At 41.3% G+C, this 23,075-nt stretch overlaps 2 protein-coding genes across 2 annotated transcripts; one reads left to right on the top strand and one right to left on the bottom strand.

Annotated features, from left to right (window-relative positions):
• Positions 1-2,477: 2,477 nt before the first annotated feature.
• Positions 2,478-17,498, top strand: bltp3a (bridge-like lipid transfer protein family member 3A; the record flags this gene model as incomplete). Its single annotated transcript, XM_084552594.1, has 21 exons — positions 2,478-2,484; positions 4,306-4,520; positions 6,584-6,622; positions 6,873-6,964; positions 7,056-7,245; positions 7,502-7,642; positions 7,771-7,941; positions 8,117-8,297; positions 9,156-9,242; positions 10,569-10,745; positions 11,606-11,751; positions 12,664-12,805; positions 12,986-13,179; positions 13,288-14,516; positions 14,605-14,774; positions 14,850-14,989; positions 15,075-15,225; positions 15,806-16,071; positions 16,249-16,357; positions 16,534-16,613; positions 17,362-17,498. The coding sequence occupies 21 exons, from the start codon at positions 2,478-2,480 to the stop codon at positions 17,476-17,478; spliced, it is 4,044 nt and encodes a 1,347-aa protein (XP_084408720.1). The 3' UTR covers positions 17,479-17,498.
• Positions 17,499-19,984: 2,486 nt separating this feature from the next.
• taf11 (TAF11 RNA polymerase II, TATA box binding protein (TBP)-associated factor) lies at positions 19,985-22,664 on the bottom strand. The gene is made up of 6 exons (XM_084552715.1): positions 22,322-22,664; positions 21,933-22,144; positions 21,229-21,359; positions 21,028-21,115; positions 20,838-20,934; positions 19,985-20,745 (listed from the first exon to the last, which is right to left on the bottom strand). The coding sequence occupies exons 2-6, from the start codon at positions 22,101-22,103 to the stop codon at positions 20,615-20,617; spliced, it is 618 nt and encodes a 205-aa protein (XP_084408841.1). The 5' UTR covers positions 22,104-22,144; positions 22,322-22,664; the 3' UTR covers positions 19,985-20,614.
• Between the last annotated feature and the right edge of the window lie 411 nt (positions 22,665-23,075).

Genomic DNA, 23,075 nt, shown 5'->3' with positions numbered 1-23,075 from the left:
GCTCCTAATTTAGTCCGAGGCCTCGACTTGTCATAACAAACTCAATAACAGGGCCGAGTGCGCATGTCACATGACTGGAGAGCCACGGGCCTGGAGAGGAAAAGGAAATGTGAGCTATGCTTAAAACGTCTTCAGGTGTATGCGAACGTAATAATACGTAATTAACTACACCACGAAATACCCATTTGCAAAACATTTCAGACATTATTATAGTATAATGCACTTTGCTTCACAAATTCCCTGTAGTTTCATAAGGACTATTACATTTTACATAAATTAGCAATGGAAATAGTTGCTTAATCAGTGTTTTTAATCTTATGGTCAAATTAACTTTTTTTTTTTTGTAAGCTCTGCTGGCAAATATTTGCTGTTGTGCCTCATTGCCTCTAACACAGTATACATGGCACACTTTAGATGGTAGCTTAATAACATTTTGGAATATCACTTGGCTCCAGCCTTTCTGTATTACTGTCACTCATTTAGTTGTTAACCATACTTTGTATATATCCTGCTATAATATAGTTTATATCAGTCATAGTGTGTACATGTAATAGCTAAAGTTTCTGTTAACCAAAGTTTTATATTGTAAATATCCTGATGTCTGTAGTCACTGTGTACACTGGAACACGGTCTGTTTTAATTTAATGTACCTTATCTGAGGTTCTTAAGAGTGTTTGTATGTACAACTAAGCTACTGTGACCAAGCAATTTCCCTTGTGGATGAATAAAGTTTGTCTAAGTCTAAGTCTACATATTATACATAATGCGTCTGCACTTCTGGTTGGATGCTAACTGCATTTTGTTGCCTTATACATGAACATGTGCAATGACAATAAAGTTGTATTTTGTATCTTGTTCTGTTTCTGTTTTTTTGCACCTTAAAATGTCTGTACTTGCACGTTAAGCTGCTCACTTGTGCCTTAAATTGCCCCCCCGGGGACAAATAAAGTTTTCTGAATCTGAATGAATCTGAATGAATGAAAAGTTGGCTCTAATCTAAATAAATTACGACACAAATTTAAATTAATTTCATGAAAATCTTCAAAAGTCATTACTGATATTAATTAGGAGATGATTCATCTAGATAGACTGTTGATGCAGGTAGTGCAACCTTTAGGTTCCATTTAAGTGTTGCAGAAGAATGCACCAGATGATGACTGGATTAAAATAGTGACGGACAAAATAGAAAGCTCATTAGAAATATGCTGCAGAATAAGGTGCACAGCATGCTGTCACGGAATACAATTGTAATATAAAAGAGGCAAAAATAAAATAAAAAATCCTCTAAGGTTATATTTATACTGTGTTTTGCAGCTTTTAAAACTGTCTTTATTTTGTATTATTGTTTATCTACTTTCTACTTTATATTGTGTGGCATTCATTGTGGACAGCAAATTAATAATTTCATCGTGCAGGGAAAAATGTCTCCTTACTGTACATATAACAATTAACACTGGAATCTAAAATCTTGAATAGTGAACATAAGAAAACCATTGTCAAAGTAGTAACATCTGTGCTTTTATCTCTGTGAAAAATAAAATATCTAAGTTCTTAATGCATATTGTCCTTGGGTTTTATCATAACAATACAGTAAGACTTGTTTGTTCAGATTTTTATTTTATTTCCTTGAACATTAAATATTTTGTCGTGCCTGGTGGGCTCATGTTGCACTTCCTCTGAATACCCAGCAGATAGCAGCCTTGTGTTTTTGGAGCTGCTGTGTTTTGCTGGTCGAGCTACGTGTGCGCGCCTGTGCGTGCACGTCAAAGAGGGGTTAGCCGCTGTCCCGGTGTTTAGCGTTTAGCAGCTACACTGAGCTGTGGCTGTACCAGCTCACAAGATGTACACATATACTGCTCTGTACAATATAGAGATACCTGGGAGCTAGTATATGTTTACGTTTAAGTAGCAAAGCTGTCGGCACTGGTCGACGCTATCGCTGGCAGCAATGGCCGGGATTATTAAGAAGCAAATCCTGAAACATTTGTCAAGGTATGTGTCATGTTTGGTTTTGTGTTAGCCAGTTAGCCCCAGCTGGGTGATGGTTTCAACGGTACTGCATCCAGCGCTAAACGCTGAAGATATGTCATCTACGTGGAGCTAGCTACACTGATTTAATTGGTTTGATTCAATTTATGCGATTCAGTGAGACAGCCTCGTGGGAATAACGGTGTGAGACTGGACGTGGTCCGTGAACGCAGCAGTAATATTACTTTCCTAACCTTGTATGTGTGATCCGTTGATGAGCGTTACAGATACTACGTGCTGCCTTTAATTTGAAATGTCTCCGTCTCTGTCAATACCCCACTGTCTCCTATCCAGATCGTTAGGGTCCACTGGACTAAATAATAATTACTTCATAGTAGATGCTTAACAAAAGCATCTGAAGTAGCATCCACTGTCTTGTTTAAATCTATGTATGTGTCTGTCTGCCTGAAGTGCATGACAGAGGTTTATCAGGTATCTACAACGAAGTGATGCCCAGTACATCTGTAAAATCATGACATCTCAAGCATGAAAAAAGAAAAAAATATAAAATTATAATGGAAGTAATGTACCTTTGATCCTTTCAAAAATAGGTGTGTTTGCACACAGATTTATTAGTGTATTCAATTACTTTTCTTTCTTTGGCCCCCAGCTCTATTACTACTATTATTACTGCACACGAATGAATGAATGACTACATTAATATTGTCATTGTATTGCTATCTTTAGCATTCAGCAACAGTATTCTTTTTACTTCTGACCTGGTTTTACTTCCTCTGTATATAAAGCCCAGGAGACAGTCTGCTACTTTGTGATTCACAGCCTCTCTACAACAGGGAGGCACTGCTTCTTTTGCTAACAGTTTGCCACTGCTGACAACCGTTAAGAAATACACTTGGATGTGAGAGCGGTGAGGAAATGTGGTTTGAAGATCTCCTCTCTCAGCCAGCTAGAATAGGGAACAGGCTGAAGCTGACTGAACAGTCGTCGTGCGCTCAGTTGGAGGCTTTCGATTTGACTGTCTGATATTCTCCTCTCTGTTTTCTCCGTGACTGAATAATTAAAGGAAGATTTTGCAGCAGAAAGGACATGGTGGACAGTAGACATGCAAGCACATCAGTGTTGTTGTCCAAAGCTTGCACTGTGATAGGAAATGTTGTAATCGTCCCTTCAGTTATCATCCATTAATCGGTTTAGAGTTTATTCTGAACTACGTCTGATATCTCCTTATGAATATCTACGTTAGTGTAGCAGTGTTGAATTGTCTGACCTGCAGTGCATTCACATAAATAGTGAGAAACATTATGTATGTGACTGTATCTTGTGCTTTAAACATACAGACGGAGCCTGTCTTCCTCAACCACTTAGGGAGTGTAAGATAAAAAAAATAAATAAAATGTTTTTCAGTCATTTAAGAACAGTTTTGGGATTGTTCAACTGTTGTCCTCTTAGCAAGGGTTGTTCAGTGACTTCTTTCTTTTTCCTTTGATAAGGTCTGGAATTTCTCTCTAATCTCAGCAACTAGCATGTGTTGCTAATTCTATAAATACTAGGACCATCGTAGTCTTTGGTCTAATGTGGGTCTTAATTAGGTATCCCACAACATCATTTATTCATATGCTTGTCTACCAAAGGCAAAGCAAAGGCAATTGTATTAAGAAGTACCAGTGAGTCACAGCTTTCCGTTTTGTCAGAATGTGAACCTGTCACATGTGAACCTGCTCAACACCACAGGCTTGTCTCACTGAAGGCTCCCGAAGGGTGAAATGTTCATTTCAGGAAAGCAGTAGACCAGGTTTTATTCACAATAGATTTGCAGCTGTTATTTCTCAATAGAAACTGATCAGTTTTAACAGGCAATAGCAATATTGGCAATGCTGACAATATTAAATGTTGCATTTCAATTAATATAATTATTATTATCATAATATTTGTGGCGCTATTGTTTTATAATTAGCTGTAATTGTATGACATTTAGTCTGCTGCATTTCTCCTCCAGTGTCTCTTGGTGAACATTTACAGGGATTTATCAGGACAGAGTTCAATCGTGAAGAGTATGTGAAATTTTGCTATTAGTGGATTTATTCTGTGTGGGTTGTAGTTAGCTCCTGACTACACCCATGGATAGGTAACACTAGGATAGGATAGGGGCACAGCTGTGTGATTCCACTGCCACGTCTTCTCAGGATGACTCATTCAGCTGTGCTACTTGGAAAAACATCTCGGCTGCATAATTTCATTTGAGGTATTTTTATCTTCCAGACCACCAGTTACGTATGCAGGTGTCTCCCTGATTAAAGTTTTATGAACCTACTCCAGACTCAGGCAGTGTACGTCCTAAAACATCGCCATTTTTACCCGGTTTCTTCAGGTTCACCAAGAATCTGTCCCCTGACAAGATCAATCTGAGTACACTGAAGGGGGAAGGACAGTTGTCTAACCTGGAGCTCGATGAAGAGGTTCTGCAGAACATGCTTGACCTGCCCACCTGGCTTGCTGTCACTCGGGTTTACTGCAACAAGGCCGCCATCAGGGTATGTAATTATTTTCCAGTCTAACCTGATCCAACCTGCAGCTTGTCTTAAAGGCGACACTTGCTAAGAAGACTCTAAAGTTGCATACACTTCTTATGCATAACATTATGACCACCTTCCTAATATTGTGTAGGTCTCCCTCATGCCACCAAAACAGCTGTGGCAACAGAATGTTTTAGTGGGGGTCTTTGGGTCCTATGGGTTGAGGGGAGGGGTCTCTGTGGATCAGGCTTGTTCCAGTGCATCCCACAGATACTTCATCAGTTTGGGAGCTAGTGAATCTGGAGGCCAGCGAACACCTTGTGCTGTTTTTCAGAGCAAACAAAAGCATTGGGCTTATTAATGTCACAGAGGTTGTTTATGACATTCACTGTGCATAGAAGAAATGAGCAGTGGGAGTGTCGCAAAGATGAGTGCTGCCAGAGGCAATGCTGAGGCCTTCAAACCAGTGCTAGTTGTTGATAAGAGACAGGCAAGCCCTGATTCTATGGGACACAAAAGGCCAGAGGCTAGAGTGATTCTGAGATATACGTCCTGGTGTACACAACGACCTGTCAGGGTGGCTGGTTTCTGTTCCCAGTAATCCCAATAAGCAAGTATAAGACCATTTTGTCTTTTTTAATAGCAGGAAACAAACATTTCCAGTGTTGTGACAATTCAATGTTCTTGTTGTTAGACCTACACAATATTAGGAAGGTGGTCATAATGTTATGCCTGATCGCTGTATATACAATGGTTGCTGCTGTAATGCATGTTGCTTTTAGTGACAAATCTAAATGTATATTTTAAAGCCTGTAATATTACAGATGAGCTCCTTAATATCACACCCTAAACCTCACATCTTGTCTTTATGTTAACAGTTTTTTGTTGTTGTCACCTCTCAACTACCACCTGTACTTGTCCTGTTTCATTAAAATTTCTTAATATTTTCAGAAACTCACCAGACCAACCACTCGTGACAAAAGACCTAAATATATTCAGCTGTATTTTTGTTACTCCAAAGAGTTCTGTTCTTTTTCTGAAGTAAAGTGATGAAATTTCAGTGTGGGTTTTTGGTGACCATTCACTCATTATCTGTAACCGCTTATCATCAGACGGTTGAATGGGGAACGCTGAAGCATATTCCACCTGTCATTGGGCAGGATACACCGTTATCACAGGGCTAACACAGAAAGACAAACAACCTTTCACTCTCACATGCACACCTATGGCCACTTTAGAATTAACCCAACAAGCACGTTTTTGGTGGGAGGAAGCTGGAGCGCACAGGGAAAACAAGCAAACTGGGTTCTGGGTTTGTAGTAGTGCTAACCACTATGTACACCATTTAACAGTGACTCATCATTCGCTGATTATCTATCAGTCCAGCCGTTGGGATGGCTCTGTAGGTGGCAGTGATAATTGTTCTGTCAGTTTCCAACTTGAGAACTGATAATACAACTACTGGATCATTCTTGGTCCCCAGAGGATGAATCTCAATAATTATGGTGACCCCTTGTCCAGTGTTTTTGTTTATGGCCAAATCTAATGACTTTCCCCGTCCGTCTCTGTCACTCTTTGCGTTACGTGCTAAATAGCAAATGTTAGCTGGCTAAAGAAGCTAAGATGGTAAGCATGATAAACATGCTAACATAATCGCAGTCATCATGTTATTTCTCAGCTCAAAACATAACAGGAAGTCGTTAGCATGGCACAGAGCTTTTCTTTAAACTGCTGTGTTTTGTTTGTTGTCTTCATGACAGTCATTCTAGCGTTGGAAGTACAGTCCTATGTGATATTATTTTGGTCCCCAGGAGGAGTGCCAATCGAAATCTGTTACCTAAACAGATGGCGTGTAGCGCTTCAGTTATTGCAGCCCCTTACTAGATGGAAATGTGGCTCGGAAATCTTAATTTGTTGTGTTGAAATACTGCAGCCTGACAGCTTTCATCGCGGCTGCCGTGTCACATTGTGAGAGCTCGCTGCTCACTGTGCCCTTGTGCCCAGTGAATGATAAACAGTGCAGACTTCTGTGGCAAGTGATTGTGACAGACTCTGTTGACCTTGCTGTCCTGTCTTCTCAGATACAATGGACAAAGTTGAAAACAAGCCCCATCTGCCTGGTAAGAGTGATGCTGTTTCTGCCCTTCTCCAGAGTTCTTGCACATTTCTGCACCACCACATCTAATCCCTCATATTTTTTGCCCAAAATAACCTAACCTTGGTATGAGTCTTATAGTACCCTGTTCTATTATTTTACTGTTTATTTAGCTGTTCAGTGCATATGTTCTTTGTACTCGTATCATTGGTAAATGTTAGGCTTACTCAATTGTATGCTGTAAGTGTCGCCTGAATATTTCCTCTTTTGTGTAGTTCCTTGATAAGGTGGAGGTAGAGATGAGGACATGTGAGGAGCCTCGTCCACCCAATGGCCCCTCACCTATAGCTATAACAGCAGGCCAGAGGTAAGCCTTCATAAGCTTCGTGCTCAGCCAACATATTTGTTGCTGAGTACTGTACCGCATCTCATGTCTCATATGTCATGTGTATTGACAGTGAGTACGGCTTCGCTGAAAAAGTGGTCGAGGGCATGTCTGTCAGGATCAACTCCATCACCATCAAGGTGCAGGCCCGTGCTTTCCACGCTTCCTTTGAACTCTGGCAGCTACAAGGCAACAGCCTCAACCCCAAGTGGCAGCGCAGTGACCTCCGCTACACCCGCGTCACTGACCCAAAGAGAGGAGAGGTACCATGCAGCACACGCTCCCTCCTCACACAGCTCAAACACTATGTGGTCTGACAGTGATGCTCGGTTGAGTATGTTCTACCGCAGGGGCCGTACGTGCTCATTAACCCTGAGATTATTTTGACATAAACTACCTTTCACAATAAATGCTTATAATCAGTTTAGATTTTTTCTTCTCTGCTTACAGTCATTCAGTCCTGGCGTTTCTGTGTCTGATCATAGTTTGATGGTTTTGTACGTGTATTGTTTCATTTAGGTGTTGACGTTCAAAGAAATTAACTGGCAGAGTCTACGAATTGAGGCTGATGCCATTGAGAGTGACGACCAGGACCTCGGCAGCACCCCATTACGTCTCATCACAAACCAGGGACGCATTCGCATCGCTCTAAAACGCAGAGTAAGACTATATTTGCACTTTTCATTATGGTTTTCTGACGACAATTGGGTTAAAAGCCACAACCAAGGAACCGTATGAATCACAAATGGTTTGTCACAGCTCTTTATGTTCCTCTTTGTTCTGTCTAGATAAAGGACTGTAATGTGCTGGCATCCAAGCTGCTCTTTATTCTGGACGACCTCCTGTGGGTGCTGACAGACACTCAGCTCAAAGCCATCATCCGTTACGCCAAATCTCTCAGTGAGGCCATGGAAAAGTCTGCACAGCAGAGGAAGAGCATGGCTGCCGAATCCCTGCAGGTCAGTGACAATATAGTTTCCCTATTGAATAAAACAACACCAGCAGAAAAATTATATTTAAACCATACTATACCCTATTTACAGTCTATACAGTATATATGATGATGATGTGGATCCCTTAAAACAGATCAGATCATTTTAATAATTTCGATGTGTTTCCTGTCCTGGGGTTTAGACTGCTCCTCCATCTCCGGGCCTCCACAGCCTGTGGACAGAGCACACGACCGCTCCGACAGGCACCCCCAGCAACATGAGTCAATACTTTGATCTCTTTGACGTCAAGGAGTCTTCTTACCACACCTTCATATCACGCTTAGACTTACACATATGCAATGACAGTTCTTCAGCCGATGAAGGTAAGATGGACGTCACTCACCGTGGCCCGATAATGATCAGTATCTATCTAGTCTTTACTGTCCTGGAACTCACATATTCACCGATCAACCATAACATTATGACTCAGTCATCATAGTCACTGGTCAAGTGAACATTTTGTCCACAAAGGCGTTGTGTTAGAGTCAGGTAAAATCGACAAGTGGACGGATTTGGCTGATCTCTAAGACTGCAGCTTCTGTGGGGCGTTCCTGGTCTGCAGTGTTCATTGCTCATCAAAAGTGGTCCAAGGAAGGAAAATCCGGGAAGAGGTTATGGGTGGGGAGCAAAGGCTGGCCCGAGTAGTCCTATCCAACAGATGAGCTATTGTTGCTCAAGTTGCTGAAAAAGTCCTTGCTGGTTCTAATGGAAAGCTCAGACAAGGTCAACTTGCCTTGTTGAGTTTCATGAAACCTATCATGTCATGTTGCCTTTGTTTCACCTTAGTTTTTTGGATATACCATGACTTGGATGACTGAGAACCTGAACAGACACAGTGCATCACAGTGCATTTGTTGTGTATATGACTGGAAGTGCCTACAAAGGGCATGTGAATATCAGAACTGGACCACGGAGCGATGGATGAAGGTGGTCTTCAGGTGGTGTTGTATCAGAGTGACGCACACAGGTTACCCAGAAGAACGTTGTATTTAAACGAGATCAATGATGTTATTCACGTCACTCGTTGGTGGTTTTAATGTTGTGGCTGATCAGTGTGTATCTGTGCTTTTTCATTTCAACATAATGTGCTCAATAATCCCTGAAACGCAGCAAGTTATTAAACACTTGAAGGATAATGACTGTCGAGCTGTTTTTAACAGCTCTCATGTGATATTGCACAGATGAGCCTCCCCCACCGGGCCTGCAAGGTGCCATGCAGCTGACGTTCAGGAAGCTGGGCTTTGACTACTATCCAGTCCACAGACCTGGTAATGTAATCACTGGTTCTTTCTCTGACTGCAGTTTACCCTGGGGCTCTGCACTGCTCCAGCTCTAACCACAGCATTCATTCAGGACTAGCTGTTAGGAGGATTACCGTTCAAGCAGACTAATGACATGGGGGAGTGTGCCTAGTGCCATTATTCTCTGTGGAATCCCTGAAGTGTTGAATGTAGAACAGCAGAGTTACTCCTGGAGCCGGTTAGAGTCAATTCAAGAATTTAGTTATTTCTATTCAATTAAATATAATCACATGTTGTATACTTCAAAAGAGAATGCATCTTTATCGTTTTGCCACCAGTTTCAACATGATACGTTTTGGTCAAACTGCAGTTCCATCGTCCGGTCAAAATTTAGATTTGTATTTTGTTTAATTACTGAATACTTAAGACACAATGTATGGCATACCCATATGAACTTGGTATGGTAGCATGCAGATGTTAGCATTTCATCTCTCTACAGCCTCACAGAGGCCGTATTGTGACTAAGGACTGACGGTGGGTGCGTTACAGAAGTACATCAAAATGAATTAGGCTTAATATGCATCAAATGTTGCATCATGTGACCGCAACGTTCAAACTCGGCCCCCTCTCCCTGGCTGAACCAGTAAGAGAGGGAGAGCAGGAGTGAATGAAGAGAAGGAGTGGAGCTGACAAGAATTAAGGAGTGAATCAGAGAAATAAGATATTATTTTCTGACTGTCTTACAGCGGTCATACTGTAAAGCACAAATAAACACGGCAACACGCAACTGCAAGTGTTTATACATCCACGGACACAGAAAGAGAGCAGAGAAGAGAGACAGATTTAGCGATGTTTTCACAGAGTCCTGCACCCTGAAAGCACCAACTGTCCCACGCACATCCCCAAACACCAAAAAATAAGAAGAAAAACAAAAAAATACAGACAGATGACGAGGTCACTGTAGATAAATGCACCCACCCCCACACCCTTCCAGTGGATCGTAAGTGATGAGTGAGAGGGATAATGTTTTTGTGAGAGTATATACAGTGTTCTCATGAAATGATTGTGACAATGTGATTTATATAAATATGAATAAAAAGAGGAATACGTCTGAAAACAAAATCTTTCCAACTTTATGGGCAACAGTGTATATTGTGTTGGTGCATATTGTACCTTCTAAACAGATTTTGTACCCAATACTAAATAAGGACAAAGGAAATTAGTTCTTAAGAATCTGCAAGTGCAGTTTTACGTGGTGGTAGTAGTTTCACATATTTGGTTTCACATATTTAGTTTCACACTTGCGAAATACCAGAAGCTCCATCCTAACTGTTTTTCTCCACTGCTGCACAGCTGATGGGTGTCGACACTGGGAACGCCACAGTGGGGCTATGGAGGCTCAGACCCAGTGGGCTGGCAAACTGCTTTCAGAGTACCAGAGAAGAGCAGAGGCTTCTGGCTTCCCCGGGCCACACACACACACTGAGGCGTCCCATACAGTCAAGGACTCCCCTGCAAAGACACTTCATGGTATGAATGGAGAGTTATTGTTAATCCTTTTTCTAGTTGCTACATTGTATTTTATACTGACAACAAACGGACAAATTTATATACGCCGCAACAGATGAATGTTCGTGACAGTGGCAATAGTAATTCAACAAAACAACTCCTAGCTCAAGGTGCTCTTGCTGGCTTTTTCCTGGGGCTTAGAACCGCATCACATCACACTTCATCAGCGGATAGGGCTTGTTTGGTTGTCATAGAGGTAAATCTGTTGACGTGCTTATCTTTAAGCTGGCGCAGGCCAGAAGTCCAGTGTTAGTGTTATGGTATAGGTGTCAGTGTCTAATGTTATGGAAAGGATCAGCCACTTCAACTGGTCCCTCTCCAACTAAATATATTTTTATAAAATAAATTAGGATTACTTGTTTGTCCCATCCATTACAATAAACTGTGACATAGCGGTGATTGTAAAAGATATTATCCTATTCACCACACAGATGAGCAGACACTCATTTGCCAGTTTATCAGACAATGAAAATAAATACATTCTAATATAATAGTCTGTTATAATAAACAGTGTAAATTGGCCATAGGTGTGTATGTGAATCAACAGCTCTCACAGATATTTTAAATGTTTTTAAATGTTGAATACCATAACCTTCTTGAAGCTAACACTTAAGTGCATGCCTGTTAGAATGCATTCCTTTTGTGTACCTAATGAACTGGCAATTGAGTGTATATCTCAGCAACAGGAGTATTTTTATTATTTTAAAATACAAATCCTGTAAGAAATCATTTGGAACATCAGTGTTGTGATGATGATGTTATACTAAACAGAGTCTTTTGGCTTGTAACTGAGTGTTATTTCTCCTGTGTACATACTCCAGATGAGCGGACCAGTCCTAAGTCGAACCACTCCGACAAAGAGCAGGCAGCCAGCAGGAACTCAGTGGCAGCTCCTCCGGGGTCGTCACTGAAGAGGCTGCGGTCAAGCTGCGTGGTGATCAGGATGGATGACGTAGACATTCGCCAGGCAAGCTTTTACCATCAGCTGATTTGATTTACCTGCTCTAACAGGAGCTGAAACAGAGCGAGAGACTTCTGTTCCTCAATGGAAGTGGTCTGGCAGTACCTCAGACAAGCCCAGAGCTCAGTTTAAATTCTGAAGATTTCAGCACTGACCAAACATCAAACACACCTGGATTGTGCCACAGTTAAAATATAAAAAAAACAAATAGCGGTAAATTCATGCAAATCACTAGCTCCACTTGTTTTCTAGCCAGCTGCAGTGTGCTCATTACTTTCAGTTAGTTCACATCATAAAAAGGCGTGTCCCATTAGAAGGCCTGGAGGCATTGGGCTTACAGAGGGAACAAAAGTCTTTTTCAGACCAGCCATCTGATATGTTTTATCTGATGCCTGGTCTGTTTGCTTAAAGTGTAAATGCTGTCCATCAAATTGCCTTTCTTTTAACCGCCACAACGTTGTTATAGTTCCCAATCAGAAAAATACCACGGTAAAATGGTATAATGATCCCTTTCACGTCTCTTCTGTTAGCTGCATCAGCGTCTTTCATGTGGAACTGAGAAACCGCCTGCCGCTTCAAATTATGATTTCAGACTGGTTTTGCACTTTCACTTTGGGCATTTCACGCTTTTCATCATGAGAGAACATAAAAGGCCCACGGTTATTTTAAGTTTGAGACACTTGTAGTTCCTCATTTGATAGAGCAAGGGCCACCCAGGGGAGATTCTATAAATGTCAGGTCTTCATCTTCAGTTTTTGACAGGAAATCATCCGTGTTCAGATTCAGGTGGTTTAGTTCTGTTTTCTAAAGCATGCTTTCAGATTTTGTTCAGTAAATGTCTTTTAAGTCCAGAATGAAGATGAGAAGTGAAAGTTTTGAATTAAATTTTCATTACTGCTATTATCTCTGCTCCTTTAGGTGTCTACAAGGGGACGTCAAAACAAGAAGACTCAGTCTTTATTATCCTGTAACCGTAAAACTCTGAATTTGCCAGACAACGTACCAGCAGTTCATCTGCAATTTACTGAATACTACTTCCCTGACAACACCACTTTACCAGGTATCTATGTGTTACCTGTACTTTAGGTTTAACTTTATTTTTCACTGTAGATGTGAAATGTGTGTCCCCTTCACTGGATTCTTCTTTAGAAGTTTTTTTTTTCAGATCCTGTCCAATTTGATCTTTTAGTTCTTATTGTGTATCAGTGCCTTTTATATGTATATCTCTTCCTTTTCCCAGTGCCCACCTCAAACCTCTACGCTCAGTTGAACGGCCTCCAGCTGTGTGTGGACCCAGCCAGTGTGCTGTGGATCAATCTGTTTGCCAGGGGTCTCCTGCACACCTTAGACCAGGTCAAAGCCTTTTACCATCTGCAGGACAGTAACAAGGCTGAAGAACATCTAGACATTCGCATGGATGCAGCACAGCTTAAGGTGAATATACACAACTTTCTTTCCTTGTGTTTTCTGTTTGTAGCTATTTATTTCTCTTATCATAACTTGTTGCAGTTCGTATAAAACTTGTCTTGTTCCTTTTTATAGTTGATAATTCCCTTGGATTCATCCATATTGGACCATCCAGAGCGTCCACAGTCCCTGTCTGTTACTGTACCCCAGATGGTTCTAAGCAACACCCGCCACTGCCCTCATGGCTCCAGAGCTGACCTCAGCAGCACCTGTGACAAGTTTGCCAGCCGACGTTTCTTCCAGTCCACACCACCTTACCCTTACCCCAGAGACCTGAGTGCCTTCCATCCCATTCCTTCCAACTTCCTTCAGCACTCTCAAGAGATAGAACCTCTACCTCTGGACAGAAAGCAGCTACGATCCCAGGATGTGTGGTCTCTCAGTTTGTCCCGTGTTACTCTTGGTTTTGATGGAGCGAGGAGGTTCCCCAAAGGAAGGACCCAGCCTTTTGTTGAACCCTTCGCCGTGTCTGTGTGGATGTGTCAGACATCCCCTTTACAAAGTGCTTCATCGTCTTCCTCCTCTAGTCCCAGCAGAGCGCACCAACTTGATTCGGAGCAAGATGCTCATCAAGAAAATGCTCCACATGCTTCCTTCCACTTCCTGGCTCACACCATCACCCCGGTGAAGATGTGGCTCAATCACTACCAGTATGTTGCCCTCCTGAGAATGAAGGATGCCATGGCCCGGCTGGGGGCAGAGTTGGGCCGGGATGTGCGAGATGTTAAGCAGGCTCATGGCCAGAATACAAAAACAGCCACAGCTTGTCTTGCCCTTTTGGTGGATTTAGTAGAATTGGGTCTCCTTTTGCCTCCAGTAAGCACAGAGCCAGAGGAAGAGGTCCCCCACACTCCGGAAACAGACAGCCCCAGCATGACAGACTCTGACATCTCCCCTGCTCATCACTCCACCGATGGTATCCTGGAGGACAGTGGGTTAGAAAATGGCGTCTCCTCCATCAATACAGCTGCATTTGATCAAGATGAACAAGATGGGGTGGTGGAGGAGGCGTGTGAGGCTGTGGAGGAGGGACTGGAGGGCAGCGGATTGACAGCACAGGATGACGGCCTGGTTCTCTCACCTCCTCTCTCACCTGGACAGACGCCAGTCCTCTCCCGTGAACCATCTTCCTTCAGCCTGGAGGGAGAGCTGTCAAGCGCCATTAATGTCACCAAGGATGTGACCAAAGATGCCATTAGCGCCTCGCTGGACATCACCAAAGGGGCATTTTCAATCACAAAAGACGCCTTTAGCATGCTGAGTCGTGGCTCGGGGATGAGCAAATTGTTCAGTCCACAGGCAAAGTAAGTACTTGATCTCTCCTGCTGAACAACATAATAAATGGTTGTATGTCTGGAACCCACGCTCTCATGTATGTATGTCTGTTTATAGGGAACAGGTTCAGCGCTCAGATGACACCTCCAGCCTGCGCCTCCAATCCATGAAGCAGTCGCCTTCCCAGCATTCCTTTGACAGTGCTATCTTGGATGGCAGTCTGCCCGATGAAAATCTTTCTGTCGATAGTGATATCAGCGATAATTTTGTTGTTCTCATGGACTCAGGTACATAAATTCCCAAATACAATGCTTAGAATTACACTGGTGGCATTTACTATAAGTTCGGGTTAATGTTTCCAGAATCAGGTTTGGAGTCCATGCGTCCCAGCAACACACCTGTAGGCAGTCGAGGCAGCCCGGCCCCGGGGACAGAGGGAGGCTCGTCGGCTGACCTCAGCAGCTCCCTGTCACAAAGCACTGAGGATGTGTCTCAGGACATGGTAGGTTACTGACATTAGAGATTCAAAATTTTGATTTCAGAGCAAAATTTACAGCAGTTTAAATTCGTGATGTGCTGTTGTACAGTCCTCAGTGTTGATGCTGATCCTGAGTGGAACCGCTTGCACCTTGGAGGCAAAGGGAGAAGACCAAGTTGTGGCCGTGGAAGCACAGAATCTGACCCCTGTGCAGATGGGAAACGTCAGGCTGTCAGACCTGCTAGCTGGTCTCATACAAGGTAACCTGGATTGTTGCTGTCGCGCTGAAAAATCACATCAAGCCTTTACACATCAATGCCATGACACATTACTTCTCTTTGTTTGGTGTGTGACTGCATCAGTGATTTGCTAATCATGTAATTTCTCTGAGTGTGCTCACGACTGTCTGTGTGTACAAACTGATAGGTTGAATGCAGAGAAAAAAAATCCTCATAAGGGATCAATGAAGAAAAATTAAATGAAATACATTTTTAAACAAGCTTTGCTTTGGATTCTGTTTTTATTTTGGATAGGCTTAAAGAAATGATAAAGTAAATACATTCTGGTCTGCCATCTTCTCTGGCATCTTGAAACTCAGCAGTTTCACACAAACAAATCAGTTTTGGAAAATTGGCACCGTTACGGTCGCAGAGAACTGCAGTGTAATCACAAAATCACAACAATGGAATAAGAAGTGCATGCATCTCTTGTCGTCAGAATAAGAATATACTTATGGATCCATGTGAACAAATGAACTCGTGAACTCAAACATGCAGGACCTGGCTGTTACAAAAAATTCCCGCTTGCCTTATAAATGCTCCTTTTTCTTTGGTTCTGCAGCTCCTGACGTTCCAGTGCAGAAGCAGGAGAGGCCGGGCAGCAGGTCCTCTCCAGCGCTGTGCATGCGGGCAGAAATGGGCCCTTCTGTGTCTGGACGATCCGATCTGGCTGAGGCATTGGGTTTTCTGGATATGACAGTGCAAGACCTCCAAGCAGAACTGTTTGCCTCCACGGTGACTAATATCGGTCCTTTTCTCGAAGACGAATTCAGTGCTGATGGCCAGCCGATGAAGTTACACATGAGCAACGTCACTATCACTATGAAGGTAAGATGACGCTGTCCTCAGTAAAGAAAGTACTAAAACTTTGAATTTGACAAAATAAGTCATTTTCAGCTCTTGGGTGAAAGTATTTTAATTCAGTTGGGCTTCATCCACTCAACCCATTTCTAGGTAGCCAGTGTTGAGGTTTAACAATGAAGATGCCTTCTCATTTTCTTTTAGGACGACAGCCCAAAAATCTACCCTACAGCCCCTCAGTCTGTCCCAGCCACTTTCATAGTGGATCGGCTGCTCCTGGAGCGCAGTGATGATGGCATCATGAGAGTCAAAGGTGAGCCGAAACTTGAATTTTAGCGCATCATGATAAATTTAATGCTTGAATTCTGGATACATCCAACTAAGAGCAGAGTCAACAACCTTAAAACCGCAGCCTCACTGCTTCAGTGGTCACAGCTTTACTGAAACATGAACAGAAAGTGATCTGAACCGTTTCTTTTGTGATTGCAGCTGAAGGTGCAGACCCTAAAGCCTCAGCAGGTGTTCCTGTTGCTGGCAACAGCTCTTGCTCTGTCCAACAGCAGATCGAGGTAGGGGAGACCCAGCTGTACTCTACTGTGCTTTGTCTGTAGACAGGATTTTAGAAAATACAGTTAAACTATTTATACGGTTATGCTATAATCAATTACAGATACATCTCAGTGGCTAAAACAGTTTTTAATATGTCAAAAAATGGATTCAAAATGTGTTGATGATTAAATATATTGCAGACTATTAGTCGATTTCGGATGTCATGACAATTTTTCATGACTATGTAAAGACATACATATGACATAATCGAGTTGACGCCTCCATTTGAAGTGAATGTAGTCATTTGTTATTATCCTGCAGCCCCAGAATTTTCTCCAAAACTGAACGCTGCAACAGCAAAAACACCCCCAAAATATGGAGCACAGGACCTCAGTGGTGGCTTTGTTCCTGTCTTTATCCTAAGCATCCAGCAAACACAAGTGACTCTTTGTTTAGTAATGTGTTTATATTTAGTCATCAGAAAAATCTAAATCAATTTTGTGTTTCTTTAAATTTAGTTGGTCCGGTCTAGATATTCAAACCTTAGCTCAGTTAGATTTACAGTTATTAGTCATGTTTTACATCTACAGTAACTGTCTGTATCTTAAATATTGCTGTAACACTGATGATACACAAAACACTGATGTGTCTAAGTAGACTGACTTGTGCAGTGGTATTGCAACTGCACCTGCTGCTGTCTGTCAGACTTTGATATCATCCCACATGGTGAATCATGCGCTAAACAATCTAATATTACTGCCGTTGCAGAGAGGGACGCTGGAGTCGCAGCTCTGTGACGCACATGCCGCCCTCACCCAGGCCCTCAGAGAGCGAGAACGCCTCCTTCTGGAAGTCAGGAAGTATGACCCCGCGTTTAATCTCTGAGCCTCTCTGTCGGGCTGAATGTCAGGAACCAGCAAGACTCAATCGCGGCATGTCTGAGACGTAGACGTGTTGAGAAAGAAGATGAATCAAAGCCTTTGGATCACTTCCCACTTGCTATACTACTCATGAGATTACAAAAGAGCCCGTACAACAATACTAAAAGTGAAACCATGTTAACTTACTCGTAGGTAAATTAATTGTGCTATTTTTAAACTGTTAGTGTAGATATACCTCACTGTTGCATAAACACAAATTATCCTGGTTATTTTCAAATCAGTGTGGACAGTAAACTCATCGTGTGGTTTTGGCGTTTGTCGCACAGCATGCGAGGATACATACGATCAAGCTTTAATTCTCCCCTGTTCATTAGAAGTGTTTATGGAAGTATTACGTCGGCCACATGCCAAAACCTCTTGTCACATGCACTGACACTGCCAGACAGCTGCTAGAACATCAGTCATTCTTCATATCTTCCTGTCCTGCATGCTTTGAAGGAGTGCTCTTTTACATGTAGCACATTTACAAATCCGCAGCCGTAGAGCTAGTAATGTAGATTCTTCTGTTAAGTGTCAGTTGTAGAAAAAAAAAATGTGTGGTTGAAGGCAGACGGGGAAAAAAAGCACTTTCTTTTTTAAAAAAAAAAAAAAAAAAGACTGAGAAACCGATGCATCTCAGTTTCCACCTTCTGTCATCGGGATGGCGTGGTTACACACTCTTATCTCAGCAGTTCTCAGAAAGCAGGTTGAATCATTCCCCAGTGTTAATGTTATCCTTTGAGTTGTGAAATGTTGACCGTGCTCCTTTTGTACTGTGAAACAATGTCCACTAAAAGATGTCACGCCTTCCGGCCTCTCCCTCGGCCGCGGAGAGCAGGCTGCACAGAAGCTTCAGTATTGTGACTGGGTTGGTGTTTTCATTCTCATCCTCTGGTCTAAAGAGGTTTGTACTACACCAGAGTGAGAACACTCGACCTCCTTAAAAACATGTTTTGTAGCTTGCCAGGATACAACTCGGACTGATATTACCTCTGTTCACGGGTGTCATGTATGGTGGCGAGACGTCATGTTGTTTTACGTGTATATTTATTTAATGCGTGTTTGTTTTGTTGGATGGATCTGGTTTACTACAGTGTATTGAAGCCATATCAATCAAAGAAAATGACATTTAACAAAGCATTGGTACTGATAGTGTCATGTGTATTCGCAAAATTTACTACAAAAACTGATATTGATATTCAGTATGATCTGCTACAGATTTTATCAGACCAGCTAGTAACTTAAATTTCTGTCATTCTGCTTTATACGCACATAAATCTGTAACATGCATAGATTCAAACAATGATGGATTTGTTCATCTAACAGACTTTAACAGAATATTCCTTTTATAAAACAGTCCTCTCTGTCAGTTAAGTTTGATGTCCAAGTGTATACATGTATACAAGTGCAGCACATTATTTTAATGGTTGCAAAGCTGCTTTTACTTCCATTCACCCTGGGTACGTTGGAGAGCTCTGGTGGCCGTGGCCAGCCAGTGCATGCTCTCCCTTTAAAATATTTATTATTTCATTCTTTATGTGGTTGCCTTGCAAGCTACGAATGACAAATTCGCATTCTTAAAAAGACGAATGTAATCAATTCAAGCAATAGAACGACACCAAAAACATGACAAAGAACGGTAACACTACACGTTTTTGATGTGGGAATCGCTGAATTCTTGAGATGATCAGTTAACCTGTACATCGCATTTTAATGTTTTCCCCCTCAGCTGCATGTGAACTCTTCAGTCTGTTAGTGTGATAGGGCGGCGATACTGCCCTTTAACCTCAGTATCATGTATAGACGGGATATTTTTCTTAGCTCTTGGTGTTTATGTTTTTGCATGGCCTTAGTACACAAGGATACGTTGGTACGAAATTGAACGTGCCATGCTGGATGAAACATGTAGCTCTGTAGTTTCTCCTCAGTGTTAAGTAGCATCTCTATTCCGTTGACAACCTGGTGCTCTGAGTTGAATCTGTTTATTACCTGTTACACTAGACATCCTTTGCACTCCAGAGCAGGCCAGGGTTTCCATGACAACATAACTCTTATGCAGCGTGCCATGCAACAAAAGGAGGAGACGGAGGGTGAAGAAAGACTCACTCCAGTGTGTGTTGTTCTCTCTCTAGATGCATGTGCTGAAGTGAAGTTGTGTCGTTTATGCCTTGTGGATTACTTGCACTTGTGTGGTAAATTCACTGGAAATTGCACTTGTTTTGATGTAAATCACTTCAAAGGAATGCAGGATTCATTGTGAAATCTTTAAATGGGGTTAAATGTTGAGAGACTCAATGGACAGTATTTTCTTTTTGTGTAGAATTGCATAGAATTTTGTATTATGTTCATCACTTCCTTGAGACTAATATAAAACTGGTTCTGTGAACCAAAGTTAGTACGTAGAAAATATTTAAGTGGAAAAAAAATAAATAAATGACGAATTGCTTAACACTTTTTGGTTTTGCCTTTAAGTTTTAATAAAAAATGCATGTTTCCATGTGACAGAATATCTACTCCGTTCCAAGTTTTGTTTTCACACAGAAACTTGTGCGTTCAAAGTCTCTCTCTGGTTATTTCACTCGTGACCCTTTGTTCAACTCTAACCTCAATAAAAGTTCCATCTTTTCAAATAACACAGAATTGATTTACTCTGGTTCAAAAAACCAAACAAAAAAAATGAAATAACCTGAATAATCCTTCTGGTTAATGATTAATTATTGTAGTTAGTACGTGATCTGTTTAATAGATCCCAATTAAAATCTCATGTGCGCAGGCTGCAGAAACTAATAATTTACATAACTGTCATTCAAATTGAGCCACATCACAATTTTCCCATTAGGTATAAACACTGTTACAGACATAAGATATGAGCTTGGGTTCATACCATTTACCTTGACAGTCAAATGTGTGTGAATGGAAGGTCTTCTGTTCAGCTTTATTGCCCAGCTGTCAGCATTCTTCAGTAATACAGTCACTGAGATTGGACAGTTAGTACAGAATGTCTATTTGGCCGCAGTATATCTACACTGGATTCATGAGAACTTTCCCACGTGTGACGCAACCCTTCAAATCATCCTCATGTAATCAGCAGCGCGGTTGCCTCAGTGAAAGAGAATGTTCTTGAACTTTGTGTTGGGGATCTGGTCTCGGCTCTTCAGCCTCCTCACTGCTTCCCTCATATGTTTCGGCTGGAGCGGTGGTGTGTCTCCCCACTTCTCGCAAACATCCAGGGCTATACGGGCAAAGAAAATAAACTGTTTAAATACATGACAGAAAAATTTACACCCTCGACAATTTAGGGCCTTTTGTTAAACCCTTACTCACCTTCCTCAACAATTTCACCAGCAAATACCTTGGATATACCAGACATTGCAATCACCACATTCTGGGACACGGATGATCCTGTTATGGACTGGATCAGCTACAATATAAAAAAAAAAAAAAAACACGAGATCAATATAATCTAATAGTTTTTTGAACAAAAACGTTTTGTCACGTTTCAGAAACAGCTTACCCTCTTGATAGCAGCCTTAGGGAAAGCAGAACGTCTGTACATCTCGTAGCGATTCAGCTGCTCTTCAGAAAAGGACGATACCAAAACCCTAACGGACACCACAATAACAATTAATAAGGATGAAGCTTGACAAATGTAATGTCACCAAATAATTTCCAGAATTACAATAATTGACTGTGGGGTTAAAAATACGAGTCTTACTGCATCTTTTGTATTTCATCCTCGTCAACCTTGTGGCGCTTCTCCTTTTTCTTCTCTGGTTCCACCTTCAGTCTTTTGGAGGCAAGCTGGCCGGAGGTTCCTTCTTCCTCGTCCTCTACCGCCATCGTTTCCTTAACAGTGGACAACAAAACAGTTTATCACTAAAATCAACAATTTTTTTGGATGTTATATTTGTTCTGTAAGCCATTTAAGTTCAGTTGAAGAATCTTCCTTTTTCTGAACTGTAATAAGTTATAAACAAGTTATTTACTAATGCTTTGAATGATTTTATCATGTTTTGCTTCAGCACGGAATGTAAGTTTGATAATCAGATGTCATTTATAAAGTCAGTAGAATATTTCTGCTTTTAGATTTTTAAAATACTTTAATTATTTTATTCTCCTTATTGAACATTGTTTCCCCAAGCGTTGCTTTTCTTTCCACTCACGTTGGATTGTTTTACTGTAAAATGGGAAATAAAATATCATTTGTGGAGGAAATATCAAAATATTAAAGATGATCTGAACATAAGGTATTGAAAAGTATATAGTATTCTTATCTGTACTAAAAATTGATGTATAACTGCCCTAGTATTAAATGAAGATTACCTAACCCTTGTAGTCAATGGTGCAAACCTAGTGTAATCATTTAATAATATCCCACTTTCTCCTCTGATGTAATGAAAATAAACATCCAGTACTCACAGGTTTAAGCTCCTGTTTAGGCTGGTCTTCCGAGGACGACTCCTTGTTTTCATCTGCGGTTTTTTCGGTGGCAGGAACATTTTCATTTTCCTCTGATTTAGGATGCTCCTCGTCTGCAGAAGCCGCCCTCTCGGGTACATCCTCAGTTTTCATCCGTGCAGGATCTGCCATAATCACTCAGTCCCTCCAACACTTGCTAACAACTTCAGATTCTGCAAATTGCAAAGAATCGGTTGATTATACAGTTACTGAGTCAACTAATTGGATTTCTGGAGCGAGCTTCAAATACACGAACTTTAATTCATTTTAGTTAGAAGGTGAGACAAACGCATATAGGCTCGCACTGACTGTAACATTTGGATAAAAATGGAAATACGACATGTACATACCTTCCCAACAGCTAGGCGTCAACAAAGCATCGGCAGCCACTAAATAACGGTGGATTTAAGCTAAAATGGTAACTGTCGGACGCTAAGACATAACACATTCATATTATTTGCTTTATCAAATAAAATAAAATAAATAACACTCCCTACTGCAAATGTATACAACTACTTAAAGTAAGAAAGTAAGGGGAAAGGTAGCTCCAAAGTGCTAGCCCGCTCAGCGTAATGCTAACATCTCATCCGGACTTCCGGTTCCGTTTTGTACGAACTTTATTAACAACTGAAACAAATGCCAATACTTAAAGCGTGTCACAAGTTAGCATTAAACAAGACGGGTTTTGTGCATATATGTTTTACATAAGCCATCACAGGTCTTTTTACTATGGTGCCCTGGCCTTTTTGTAAAATAAATAAATAAAAATAAGTCACAAACATCACGTTTAAACCATTAAAACAGTTTCCTAGCACTCAGACTGTGTCACTTATCACCCAAATAAGATGTTGCGAAATTGTCCTGTTCACACCCAAGAGTTTGTTAGCACTGTTTGCTAACAAAACTGGCATGAAATGCAGTGACTGTTGACAATATTAGCAAGTTGGCAGTTGTAAAAATTGCTAAATGTGCATATTTATAGTAGATTATTTTTCAGATTTATCCCTATTAACTGTGTATTTAAGTGACTGATAACACTTTTAATAAATAATTAAAGGGTTAGGTTTGGAAATTTGCCGTGGATACTAGAGGTGACATTAGAAC

The sequence above is a fragment of the Chelon labrosus genome, assembly GCF_963514085.1.
Source record: "Chelon labrosus genome assembly, chromosome: 10".
Taxonomy (NCBI): domain Eukaryota; kingdom Metazoa; phylum Chordata; class Actinopteri; order Mugiliformes; family Mugilidae; genus Chelon; species Chelon labrosus.
This window is presented reverse-complemented; position numbering and strand designations above follow the sequence as displayed.

Bases quoted from the DNA above. Each gene is read 5' to 3' on its own strand.
- taf11 (XM_084552715.1), bottom strand. From the start codon at position 22,103: ATGGCAGATCCTGCACGGATGAAAACTGAGGATGTACCCGAGAGGGCG. The intron at 21,360-21,932 runs GTGAGTACTGGA...TCCACTGTTAAG, and splicing joins CTAAACAGGAGCTTAAACCT to GAAACGATGGCGGTAGAGGA. The intron at 21,116-21,228 runs GTAAGACTCGTA...GGTGTCCGTTAG, and splicing joins GATGAAATACAAAAGATGCA to GGTTTTGGTATCGTCCTTTT.